General features: G+C 38.7%; 2 protein-coding genes across 10 annotated transcripts in view; one reads left to right on the top strand and one right to left on the bottom strand.

Annotated features, from left to right (window-relative positions):
• The window catches only part of BMAL1 (basic helix-loop-helix ARNT like 1), a 56,428-nt gene extending 53,092 nt beyond the window's left edge, over positions 1–3,336 (top strand). For all 4 annotated transcript variants that reach the window (XM_076343942.1, XM_076343940.1, XM_076343941.1 and 1 more), the window contains 3 exons: positions 142–235; positions 1,851–1,953; positions 2,573–3,336. In XM_076343942.1, the coding sequence (XP_076200057.1) occupies positions 142–235; positions 1,851–1,953; positions 2,573–2,733 (358 nt within the window). In that variant the 3' untranslated portion in view covers positions 2,734–3,336. The remainder of the gene's footprint in view (positions 1–141; positions 236–1,850; positions 1,954–2,572) is intronic.
• A 245-nt stretch (positions 3,337–3,581) lies between these two features.
• The window catches only part of BTBD10 (BTB domain containing 10), a 30,279-nt gene continuing 20,320 nt past the window's right edge, over positions 3,582–13,540 (bottom strand). For all 6 annotated transcript variants that reach the window (XM_076343946.1, XM_076343950.1, XM_076343949.1 and 3 more), the window contains 7 exons: positions 13,259–13,452; positions 12,299–12,584; positions 9,895–9,997; positions 9,015–9,135; positions 7,700–7,897; positions 6,194–6,304; positions 3,582–4,697 (listed from right to left, as the gene is read on the bottom strand). In XM_076343946.1, coding sequence (XP_076200061.1) covers positions 4,387–4,697; positions 6,194–6,304; positions 7,700–7,897; positions 9,015–9,135; positions 9,895–9,997; positions 12,299–12,584; positions 13,259–13,452 — 1,324 coding nt within the window. In that variant the 3' untranslated portion in view covers positions 3,582–4,386. The remainder of the gene's footprint in view (positions 4,698–6,193; positions 6,305–7,699; positions 7,898–9,014; positions 9,136–9,894; positions 9,998–12,298; positions 12,585–13,258; positions 13,453–13,540) is intronic.

The raw sequence follows: 13,540 nt of genomic DNA, 5'->3' as shown, positions 1-13,540 counted from the left end.
AACACTGAAAAAGTGAGGAAATTACAAAAATTAACACCTCGTGCCACCTGATACTAAAGTCGGCATTTGAGACTCCAGGCCTCTCGCACCCGAGTCTCCAAGTTGCTGGTAAATTCATTCCCTGTTTTATCCATATTTTAGGATAAGAGGATCATCACCTTCCAGCTGTGGTTCAAGTCCACTGAACATTACCAGCACACCACCACCTGACACATCCTCCCCAGGAGGCAAGAAGGTAAGAACAAGCTTTACAAACAGTCTTGTAGCAGTAGTGGCAAGCAACGTGAGGGCATGCTTATAAAATTACATGTGGTGTTGAACTCCTCCTGGCTGCTTGGCTGAAAAAGTCTGACAGCAAGTCAAAGTATTCTGGTGGCCAAAATCCCTTTACGTAGTCCCTAAACACTGAAATCCACCTGTTCTTTAGATTTTCACTTTTTTTTTTTAACAGAGCTGCAAGAAACAGCTCTCCTTGTATCTCTTGATCCTCCAAAAACTCTGTACCACCACGTACCGGTGAACACTGGAATTGCTATCGTTTGAGCACTGACTGTGCTTAAATGAATCACAGCAGTTTTACTGTACTGCTGGAGCACAAAATATGACAATTAGATGCTTTACTGTGCACTGACAGTTTATTTTTAAATCAATACCATGTACCATGTCTTGTTCTAAGATTGCTTGAGTAGCACTCACATACCATTACCAACACTTAACTACCTGAACACTTCTACTGGCTGCATTTACGTCGCGTAGTAAATTGTTGCTTATGGGGGTTAGATTCAAGGCAAGAAGAGCACTTCTCCAAATCCTTATTCTATGCATTCAAACACTGCCTCAGACTTACTTTTTTTTCCTGAGAAATGATGATGACTATACATGAGAATTGCTTGTTATATTGGAGCATATAGCTGAAAGTAAATATTTGTCTATTCCTGGCTTACTTTGCTCTTGAAATAAAAGTTGAAGTTGGAACAACCCGAGTTGTAATTCCAGGAATAGATCTTGTTGCTCCTTCTGCCCTACAATAATTCAACACCTACACGTAGTAAGGGCTACTGTAACAGAATAAAGGAAAATACACATGGAGAGTTGTGTATTTCTAATAGGATACCCCCTTAATATTTCTCCTTAGTTAGAAGACTGTTTTTGCCGGAACCACACACGCTCCAGCTGATGCTGCCTTTCAGAAAGGAGCTCACAAGTACTTACCTTCTAGTGTACGCACAGCTGAGCAGTTCAAAACTATGGTTCAAGTTTAGCTATTTAAGAATCCTGGAGAAGGTTCTTTTGTTTCTGGTGAGCTCTGGTGTACACAGTGCCGCTGTGCTGCTCTGTACCAAAAAATGGTTAGACTTATGATCCAGGAGCAATGCTCAGCTCATGCAGTCCGTCTCTACCTGGGAGGATTATACTCCTAAAATGAAGGATCTTAGTTGATAGTACTCTACGTATACTGTATGTGTAAATTCAAAAGCATTTTGTACTTAGCTGTAATTACTATCACTTGCAGATGGAATACTTAAAAAGATGACCCACAGGAATCCCCTGAGGACTTTTTCTAGTAGTTTTTCAGAAGTTACATTCAGAAGTTTAGCATGTAGCACTGACTTGATCTCTTCCTTTCTGGTAATGGTACGCTATCCATCTGACATCTGCTTGATGGGCATAATACAGAGGAAGTAGTTCCTAGTTTACAACTAGTCTGATTAGCTAGCATTTAGGTGTTGGGGTTTTTTCTCCCCCTGCAGGAAGCCCATCTTCCCTATATTAACAATTGCAATATAAGACAATTTAAGACTTAATGCAACATTTCATGCTGGTTTATGGCTTCTATTTTTTCTTTCAAGATCTTGAATGGTGGCACTCCAGACATTTCTTCAGCTGGGTTACTGTCTGGGCAAATCCAAGATAACTCTGGCTACCCGTATTCTGACAACTCCTCTATTCTTGGTAAGTGAAGTCATACACTAACATGCCTCAATCTCACCTAAATGCATATAGGCAACTGTAACAAGATGATTGTTTTTAGCAATAATTTGCTTTCAGCCCCTGCAGCCTGTAGCTGAGGCATAAAGCCCATAACCTACCACTCTGTTTGCCTAAAAGGGTGGCTACAAGAGTAGCCTGGCAGTCTGTTTTGCTAGCTTACTTTATATTGTAATTTTTTTTTAGATGGTACTTGGAAGCCTCTCTTCTCTTGCAGTGTGAGTTAGCTGAACTCCCCACCTGCTTTCTGTGAATGCTTTTAAACAACTGAAGACAAGAGGGGAGGCTAGGCTGACTCCTAGATGTTGATCTGGACTTATTTTTGAAGTACAGCACATAAGGTCGTCCTTATTAGGCATACTGGTCACTGCTGAGTACTCTGAGTACTTTGTACTCCGACACCCAGGTGTCGTCAGCGGTATCCCTGAGACCGTGGCAACCTGGGTATCAGACAGACTAGTACTCCCAAAATAGTTCAGCCTGTTCAGCTATTCTACTTCAAGTCATATGGCTGTGCCCGTAGCAAGGAAAGTGGACAAAATAAAACTGAACTTCTGACAACTTACTGTATTTATGCTTACAGGGGAGAACTCTCATATAGGCATTGATATGATTGACAACGATCAAGGATCAAGCAGCCCTAGTAACGATGAAGCAGCAATGGCAGTAATAATGAGCCTTCTTGAAGCAGATGCAGGTCTTGGTGGCCCCGTAGACTTCAGTGATTTGCCATGGCCCTTGTAAATGATGCACCTGGCTTCAACATCCAAATATCGAAGTGCATTTATTGGTGGAGTTCTACAGTCTGTGAAACTTTTTGGACTGAGAAGCTTTTATGGCTGAATTTCATAAAAGCTGTATCAGAATGCAACTCATCCTACCATGTGTAACTTCAGACAAAGTGGAATAACCTGCTACAGTGTTCTGTGTTGATTTGGTTAGCTGTGTATAGCTTGCGATACTTGTATATTTTGGATTCTGTTGTTTGAAATTTTTTTTAAATCACTGTGCAACTCACTGGCATCAGTGGTAGCTTTTATATGCAAATGACCATTTCAGATGTATGGTGTGTTTTTACACTGCAAAACAGTCCCCATGTGGATATTTCTTATACTAATTGTACCATAAAGCTGTTTATTCTTTCTTGTAAGAATCCTTTACTATAAATATTGTTAAAGTGTAATGTATTAGACAGTTAAATATTTTTAAAATAAATGTTTCCCTTGTTCTAAGATGGAGCATTTACTTTGATAAATAAATTTGATAAAACCCTGCTGAAGGTGCATGCTAGAAGCAGTTGCCTATTTACCATTTCTTTAGCCTTGGGGGAAAAGGGAGGAAAAACAATACCTTACATACATACACTTCAAGATTTTGTCACTACAATAAATTTTGAGAGAAGCTCCTAGATTCAAGTTTATACCAAGAAAAAAACAACGGTAAGGTAGGTTAAGATAGTCTGACGCTACCAGATTTCTCTTTAAGAAACAGTTGGTTTTCACTTATTAACCATCCTTCCCTGAGGAAAGAAAAGCAACTACTTTCAAAACTCATCCATATACTTAATCTCATTCACAGATAATTGAAACCCATTAAAATAATGGAAACTTTATTTGCATGAAAACTTGTTTACAATCATTAATAAATGAAGAATGAACCATTTGCATTTTCCTATTTTGTGACACTTATGAAAAATGTATTAAATAAATATTTGTGAACAGATTAAGGTAAGGCAAAATTTAAGATAAAGCCCCTATCCATTGTTCACAATTTTTGAACATGGCTCACGCTGCAAACAAGTGAAAAAATTCACTGAAGAACTTTGAGTTTAACAAGATGTTACGTGGGTAATTGAATCATGTCCTCAATCCAAAAACCCAACAGTAAGTAGTTTTGTGCTCAACCATATACACTAAAAGGGTCAATCTATTCAGAGCAAAACTATTTACAGTTAATACTTTTGATAGAAGCACTTTGTTAGTATTGTGCAACACATTTATAAAAAATGGCTTCAAATTCCATTTATCAACCATTTGTAAAGTGCTACTATCAATTCCAATTCTGCATTCTAACCCCTGCGTAACAATACTGATGTACAACTAGCCACCAGCATCCCATTGGTTCTGAGGGGCTTAAGAGTGAGGACAGTCCGGCATACAAATCACCAATGTCACAAACCTACTGGTAAACACATACATGTATGTAACTGTAACCCCGGGATGTTTGATCTGTACTCTTTCAAAAACAATCGGGGACTCCCTTTGGTCTTTTCAAAGGTCCGTACTGCAATATCCTAAACACTGTTACACAATGGAAAAAACTGGATTTGCAGTGCAGTATGAGTTGAGTACAGAGTCACTTCAAAGTAGCATGCTTTTGTTTTAGTAAGAGTCTAGATCAGAGCGGTGGGTTTTGTCCCTCAGCATCCACCTCACTGTTGTTAGGTGGAGGATGAATAGGCAGAATATCCAGCTCGTCTACTTGGGGGGTAGGATGCATTACCACAAGCTGGTCCTGGGGTATATCTGCTGCCGCTGCTGCTAAATTTGTAATGGATTTGCTTTTCACACACTGAAAGTCAACGTGCCGACTCTTTCCTTCTTCCTTCTCCCATGACATCCGAATAAACGGTCTTTGGACATAGTTGTAAATCACCTCCGGCCTTCCGCCCGGTCGCTTTTTCACTTTCTCTTTGTATGTAGGGTAACCTAAGAAACAGAGTACGGCAGAAGTTAACGTTTCCTGTACTGTTTACTTCAGGGTTTTCTTTTACAAAACGGCAGCACGTGGAAGCATAGTGAAGATTAGTCGTCATCTCCATCAACACCCTGAATGGACACAGATGCCATCGTGTGGTCCTTAATGTTATCTATGCATGGGGACACAGAGTCAGCAGTTTAACTACCAACCAAACTGTAAGGAAAGAGGCTACAGTGCTATTGATAGTGAATATATTGCCACCAGACAACTCTTCCAAACTTCACAGGCAAAGCTAGTTGCTCCTTCCCTCGAGCCAAAAGCAGCCGGCTGTTTCTAACACACTGTGACCTGGAAAGCAGGACATGAGATCTCAAGAGTGGAGAACAGCGTCACTCTGATCTGTGGTTTAAGTTCCCAAGTGGAATCCCAGCGCGTTCCTCCCAGCTCCCCCAAACGATGAAAATGCATCGTTTGAGACCAGTTCTCAGTTCCGGTTACGCTGTGTTCAAGTCATCTCTCCCCTCTGCCTAAGCAATAATTTTCATTTACTAGAAAGTTACATACTATTATGGGGCACTAGCATTAAAGTTTAGTCACACAGTTGTTCTTTGTCTAAAGCAAGAAGTGCCAGCACAAATAATCTGGTATTAGCCAGTGTTATGCACAAAACCAGTTCTTGTTTAGTTGAATGGCACATCAGTCTGAAGGCTCACACCTTGTTCAGCTGAACTTACTTATTTTAGAGATCACAAGCAGTTAAAAGCATTTGCTTTTGGTTGGTAAATTACAAATGTAACTATGACAACTTGGTGAGTGAGTGATAGAAATCCTGCAAATTATAAAGGCTGGATTTTAAAATATTTGGGTCAACAATCAGAAGGAAGATGAAATGCAAAGAAACCCAGTTGTTACAGTCAGGATAAAAATCTAAGGCTACTTAATGTACTTGTCTTTTGCAAACCCAGAGGTGAGATTTTACAGATTGGCCTCCTGAATTACAGGATGTTTATTTCAGATTAATATTTCTTTGCACTTCAATGATCCACTTGATAGTTTTGTATTTCCTGAAAGAAAATGTTTACCTGCAACTTAACACGAAGTTTTTCATTCCAAGCCCTGAAAAGGACACCAGACCAAGAACAGAATATACAAAGCTGTAAAAATGCATCATTACTTCAAATAAAGTACGGAGAAGACTTTGCGTGAAAACTAAAGGGCAAATGGCATGAGATGCAAGTCGTAAGTCAGTCGAAACCACCGAAGTTACACTGCAAACAGTCTAGCAGCTAGACACATCTTGTAGACCAGGCATGAGCCTGTCATCGGGTTTTCTAGCTGGACCAGTTGTTTATTGGGTACCACTCCCCCTCTGGCCGTTTTATCATCTAACATCACTAGGAAAGACAATACCAACCCTTATGGCTTCAACTGCAGAGACGATCGCAAAGCAGGTAAGTGCAGCAGACCTTTTTCCCCCCCAAAGAGTTAGCAATGCTTCTCCTACCTTCAATGCCCAGTCGGATCTTCTTGAGCCCCCTTTCCTTCAGAACTGATTTGGCCACATCTCGATTTTCAATGTATTTGAAGAATCTATACAACTTTGTGCTGTAAATAACTAAAAATACATTTTAATGAGGAAAAACCGTATTCAAAGATTAAACTTCTAGTCTTAAAACACAAAGATTTATCTTTTTCACTGTTCTGCTTTACTCTATTTATTTCTATTTCAGAATAAGGGGAGAGACTCAAGAATTCCTCAAAATATCCAAAACAGAAGTCAGAGAAAAACGGCTGAAGGGACTGTGAAATGGGTTGGTTGCACATGTTCTTCTCCCTATCAATTTAGTCTGTTTTATACACTTAGGGTTTTTTTGTTGGATTTAGGAATGCAATAGGAAAATTCACAAAGCAAACCACATTATATACTCCCAATCCCACCTCCACAAAGAAAGACATCTCAATTTTTTTTCCCTTTTTGATGGAATTCCTGCAGACATTAAAAAAAAATCTTTCCATTCTGCTTGCCATTATGTAAGAGATCTGCAAAGCGGTTTCAGAAAACCCAGGCTCGTGAAGGAGAACAAGAGGGACACCTTTGAAATTTCAATTATAGCACCTTAAAAGAAGGGACCGGGGCCATCAATCCCGTACAGCTGCAGAGATCCAAATCAACTGTTAATGAAAAGTATAAACGTAAAAGGCAAGTGTGTGCCTAACTAATTACTTAGGGTAGGGGGTATTTTTAATTGACACCTTTGAGACATAAAGGTCCTAGAAACCTGAGCCAATGGTGTTACTGCATTAGAACAGCCACATTTGACCTATATTCACATCAACTCTCCCTTCTTTAGGAAGAGCTGCAGGTTTGCATTCTCAAAAAATGTGATTTTTGTTTTGGTTTTTTTATTTAAAGAAAAACAAAACAACAAAAAACTGTAATACTTTGAAGAGACTTCTAAGAAGATTTTATACTACTGGAGTACAGAGTATCTCAAGCTCCTACATGCCCCCACAAAACCCTGAATTTCAAGTTTTCACACTGAAGGAACATTTTCAGCTACAGGGACAGCATTGATGCAGGGAAAGGCAGCCCGTTCACAGGTGCTTTTAACTCATCTATACACCAAACTGTTTTACTTCCAAAATAGTAAGACACTTTTTTTTCCCCCAAAAAAACCCCTCTAGTTGTTCTCCCAGAGTAAACATAACTCCTATCCATTTTTCTCATCAAGCTCTTTCTGAAAAAGTATTTCCTTCCCCCTCATTGACTGACAATACCTTAATAATAAAAATTAGCTTCTCTTTTTCATTAGATTTGAACATAACATGCAACATACGCGTCTGTGAAGCAAAATATTAAGCAGAACTACCAAAACTAAGTTTTTGTGAGGCATTAGGGATGTTGTAAAGACTTTGCTAACAGTGCTTATGTACAGGTAAGTTAAATCAGCACATTTACTGCTACCTCTACCATATCATGGCTTGGTGGAAACAATGAAAATAAACTTACTTTGTGAATACTCCTCTCCCATTTGCGGAGGATACTCTTCATCCCAGTCAACCACATCATCATCTGTCAGCACAACGATGTGGCACTCCCTCTCACCACTTTGGGCACTGGCTACCATTAATGGGAGAATCATTTCTTCTAGATAAAACTCAAATTGTTTGCGAGCACCATCATTTGACAATTCATGCATGAGAGCACCTGGAACGAAATTTTAAGCATAGGCACATTTGAAAGCTTGGTAAGAAATGAAGGCAGGAATAAGAAACACAGCAGTTCTGTTTATTTTGTAGTATTCACTGCAGACAGCTGTAAAGACACTTAGTCTATCAGTTTCTATAAGATCAGAACTTTTTCAAATGTTTACCAGAAGCCACACCAGAAGTTCAAACTAATAGGGCTGTCCTGCAGATATTAACATTATGTTGGGCAGACAGCGGAGTGACTTTGAGGAGACCTCCTTCATGTTTTACTACTGCTAAACATTCAGTAATTGCGTGTAAGAGCCCTCTCGGGCTTCCTGAAAGAAACATTATTTAAGCCAGTTGCTGAAAAAGTAGAGCATGCAACCCACTTTTCATAAGCTTAAAAACAAAGCCTCTCAAAACCCTCACAGCATGAGCCGCTAAATCCTTCTGCTAAGGACAATGTGCACTGAGAGTGTGACTCAGCAGGCAACACGCTGTGAGGTCACGGCACTGCCGGTGAAGGCAAAGGTGCCCCATGCAGATCTCACAGCTGGCATGCCACAGCTTGGCCCTGCACCGGGCTCTGCTCTGCACAAACACCATGAGATCATAGGAACCAAAGGCACAGGCCAGGTCATTTAAACATTGGCCAAAACTTTGGCTGTGCTGAGGGAAGGAACGAGCTGAAGGGACACTACACACTGGGAACATGCACCTTACACCACCGGCAAAGCTGCGCTACTTTTGTTAGCAACAGAGCCTAATTCTCTTAAGCATGGAGTTGAATGAATTATCCTCCCGCTCCTCTGCAAAAAAGATAGCACTTAATGTTACTGTATCTGTACTGCAAATGCATCAGTAGAGTTTAAGTATTCCACAGAGCTGACCACAGCAGAAAAATATCTGAGTATCAGATACTGAAATATCAGAAACATTATTTTTCAAAAGATGTCCATCCATTGCCTTTGGAGCTTTATTATATAAGAGATTAAAAAGGATGGATTTTGCTCATGTAGCATCAGCCATGTTCCTTACTTCAATAAAGGACACAATTTGGAATTAACCACCCCCATATATTTGCTTAAATTAGTCTGTAAAATTCAGATTATTTTAATAAATTCTGTACTTACTGAGATCTCTGCATTTAATAGTACTATACTCAAAAGAGATACAGAGATAGTCACATGCTTCTCTCAATTCAGGAATAGATATCCCATCAGGACAGCGTATCACTCCAGTCTTGTAGTAATCCTATAGTAATGCAGCAAACAAAAAACACAATGCACTTCAACATTCACTGACAGAAACATTTCATCATTTCATTTATGATGCTTTCTCCACAAGCAAACCCCCTAAAATGTAAAAAGGCAACATATGTTAAAACTTTGTGAATTTTATCCTCAAATTTATCAATTTTCTGAGCTGCTTCCAGCGCAGTGAGCTCTGGTTAAAACTGTTATTTAAGTGACAACTATCAATACTGATAATTTTGGTGCATGTATACTGTCTTTTATCTGTACTTCTCTTAGCTTTTGCTATTCCGATCCTGCTGACAAAGCAGTATGGCAGCTCTACTTCTTTGTGTAGACATGAAATACATAAGGGGCTATTTTCTTCTCAGACTGAAGTTTGCTTTTCTCCTCTTACCTGCAGTAAGTTAACTTCCAGTACTCTGTTTCATGTAATTTCAGCCCTTCTTGTGCTGAATATATCTGAACTAGATGAACTAGATGCATAGGAGAAGGCAAACACATTTCTGGCAGGCAGTAGTTTTTTGGTTCATTTCATGCATGCTTTCTCTCTCTCTGGCTGTCACATGCACATGTCTAGAAAACCTAGGGGTGTTTTCATATCAAACATTTTTTCCCCTCTAGATAACAATACAGAAAAGCAGTATTTATTCCATCCACAAAGTCCAGATACACAAGTAAGGCTAAATAAAGAAGTTCTGCCTCTTAATACTCACAGTGCTTGCCCCTACCTTTTTTCCCCTCCATAAAGAAAACTCACCAGAATAGCACGAAACACAGTGGAACCAATTCCTTCAGCAACTTCATACTCTCCTTTTTCATTAGGACGTGTAAAGTTATGTTCTCTGCCTGATCCAAACATCCTGCTCAAGAATAAAAGTAATTTGGTTAGAATTCCTTACTATGATTTTTTTTTTGGTAAATCTGAAAAGTAAAATGTCAAAAATTGTACCGAAATGGCAGGGGAAAAAAACAGTCTATTCCATCTCGGATGTATGTACACTGTTCAGTTTGGTTTATGTTTAGCAAGACTACTAGAAAATAGAAAGAAGGGCAGTGTAACTCAGGAAAGTCTAGTTTTATTTCTCAATCTTAACTTGCCAATATCCTTCAATCAGAACAACGGTTAGACCAGGCCGTTTCCTGCCAGTGCCAAAGGCGGAGGGAACCCGAAAGAAGTTGTCTTTGGCATTTGTGGGGTAATGTAGCAGAAAAACAGGTTTTGTTGGGGAATTCTCATTATTTAAAGACTTTCGAGGTAGTTTAAGAAACGGGACTTAGTGTTCAAGTACCTGCAACTCACCTCAATTTCATTTAAAAGATTTAATTAATTCAAAAGTTAAAATAACATTCTGATAGAAGATACCCATACTTAAGGGTAGCATGTACAGCGTATTTCTCCCCGCTAGGATGCAAGGAAAGTTACACTAAAGAAAAAATTGCAAGTCCCGAACAGTATCTACAGTATCCCATTAGATCACTAGGAAAAAAGCTGACTTTTTAAAACACACCTGTGATACAGAATTACACCCTATGCTTACAAAAAGTATTGCCATCTACTCTTTGTTTTATTTACAAATATACCCCAAAGGCAAAGCTTTGCTTTCAGACACACAATCCAAAGAAACAGAGCTGGTGTACTGTGCACATTTATAATGGAGAACGAAGTAACTTTTTTCACTTAATGATTTGACATGCGTTTTCTGACCACTCTTCAAGACAAGAAATAATATTCAGGAAAAAGGCAGTCTAACAGGATATAGGCTTAAGGCAAATAATACGTTCTTATTATAGTTACTTTTACCTCCCAGAACATACTAGCTAAGCTGTTCCTGTTTAGTGTCCTGTGAACTGACACTGGGGGAAAGTGGGTTTATAAATAACTTGCATTTTAGAGCAGTATTTCCATATCTTTATTAACCTACTTTTGAATTAGCAGAAGATAAAATAAGCTTGTTCCTTGAACTAAACCCAAAGGGAGAATAACTCAGCAACACACAAAAAAAATCTAGTGCATTAGCCAGCACCACTTATTCTGAGGCTGGGCATGAAAGAGGAAACTGTTTCACCACATAACTTCACACTGATAGACCCCCAGTTTGTTAGTCTGGATCTTTACATGTAGACATGTATGCATGTATTACACATATACAAATGCCTTACATCAACGATTTAATTCTATTAATGATTACTTCTCTTTATTTCCCTTTACTGTTTACACAGAGAAGCGTTTTTTGCTTTCTCTGTAATTCTTCCCCCACCTTTTCACAAAATAGGGAACCAGGATACTATTTCTCCCACACAGTGGTGATTTAAACAAAGCAGAAATTGTTTACTCATAGTTATTACCTGTACTTTGGCAAATAGCTTTATACATATCTATTTAAAATATTATTATATCCTTATGGGCTTAACATTTTAATGAAAAAGCCAAATCCAAAGTGACACAGACATAACCTTCATTTCTTTCTTGCCGCAAGTTTGGAAGTGGCACTCTCTACGTTTAGACAATGCAAAACTAGTCAGTATTTGACCAAGTAAACATGTTAAATATGTTGCTCATTATAGTTTCTACAGAAAATATACACACATATTGTAGACTTTCATTCAACTATTGGCCATTTTGAGTGTTAGGTGTCTTTGCTGAGAGGCTCTGATCTGTTATACTGACTCTTTGATATTCCCCTGTCCAAAAAGCATTTCAGAAGATAAATGTGCTGAGCTTGAATGTTGTCAGGGTAGGCCCATTAAGCAAAATAAATTCCTTCAAGGTTTTCCTCCTTGCTATTTTGAAAGAGACTATCTATACTCACTACTTTGTTTTATGAAGCAGCTAGCTTTAAAAACAAGAGATGGAATGAGGCAGACTGAATTCAGAAGCAATGCCCAGCAAGATAGAATGAAATGAGTACACTGAAATGTTAATTTACTTATGAACTCTCTTTTCTCTAGGCAATAGACATCTACTGGCATCTCTGCCAAATACAGAGGAGAACTTACATCTGATTTTTACTTAAAAACCTTTGCAAAGTGATAATATTAAACATAAGCAGATCAGCTGTAGCAATATGAGTTCAACAGCTATTTAAACAGTTTTAATATCTACAAAGCATTTATGGCTCTCTTCTACAGTTAGAGATTACGGAAATAAAAAAGATACAGACCTGCCCAACATGGTATTAGGTTGTGCGGTAAAGATAGAAGGATCTACAACAAATCTGGTGTTGTCCACTATGAGTGTTACTCGTTCAGAAGTTCTTAGATTCCGAGCTCCCTCTTTTCCATTTTCATATACGAACACCATTTCCCCACCAGCCTTGCAGCTCCCATCTGAACTTGATTGGCTACTGTTTCTGCTGCTGTTCCCCATGCTAACAACGGAACCGTTAGGGGAAGTCTTCTGAGGACGAGGGCTGCTTGGTCGAGACGAACTATGATCCTTTTCTCGATCTTAAGCGGGGACGAGGTGGAAGGAGAAAAAACAGGAAATGAAATTATAGATTTACATGCGCTCTATGCAGTTTGTGTCTTTCCAGGCACAAAACATAGCAACTTGGTAAGTTAAGTACAAATTCTTTCAATTAAATCTATTCTAGTTAAAGAAACCTTCAAAAATAACTGTCCATATATGAGATCCTGAAGTTTCTACCACTTAGACATCAAAGCCACCTCGTCACCCCAAAGCCTTTACAACAAAAATTTAGCGTTCTAGTACTGAAAAAGCAACTAAACATAATATAGAAGCTATGCATCACAGCTGGTGTTTAGTGCTGTAGTTCAAAGAAACAAACCAGGTTTTGTCACTTAAAAAAAAAAAGTGTTTCCTATATTTCTAAATACCTAAACCCTACCAAGTAAAGGGGAAGTGCTCAGTCAATTATCTTCTTAGAAAAATTAGATTGTTCTTGTGATTTGAACTAAATAAGAGCATCACATAGGAGTACACACTGCAGATTGAAGAAAAAGTTATGACCTATCAAAAAAGGGTACTCCCAGCCCAGGGTATATGTAAGAAATTTGTATGTTGTAGCATCAACAAATAATGCTTTTTATTGTATTCTTTTCACAAAACAGTAATTAAGTTTAAGAATTTTAATCCTGAAATACTATAGATCTGAACACACCAGAATGATACTGTCTTGTTGGCGAAGTAACATTCCTGATGCATGGAGTGAGCTGAGATTCTGCTCTTTCATGGGATGAGTCACGAGATCTGTCACTTGATCTGCGTCTGTCCCTTGATCTCTCATGTCCACCACTTGCACCGTGGAGGCTCATTTTCGTATAGTCTATTCCTTTAGCAATACGAGATGAGGTGCTGAAAACAGAAATGAGAGAAACATTCAGCATTTCAAAATTTCAGAAACATTATACATTTAAATTTTAAAGGCATTCACACTCCATGT

The sequence above is a fragment of the Aptenodytes patagonicus genome, chromosome 7, assembly GCF_965638725.1.
Source record: "Aptenodytes patagonicus chromosome 7, bAptPat1.pri.cur, whole genome shotgun sequence".
Taxonomy (NCBI): Eukaryota; Metazoa; Chordata; class Aves; order Sphenisciformes; family Spheniscidae; genus Aptenodytes; species Aptenodytes patagonicus.
The sequence above is the reverse complement of the archived record's forward strand: the minus strand, read 5'-3'. Positions and strand labels throughout refer to the sequence as shown.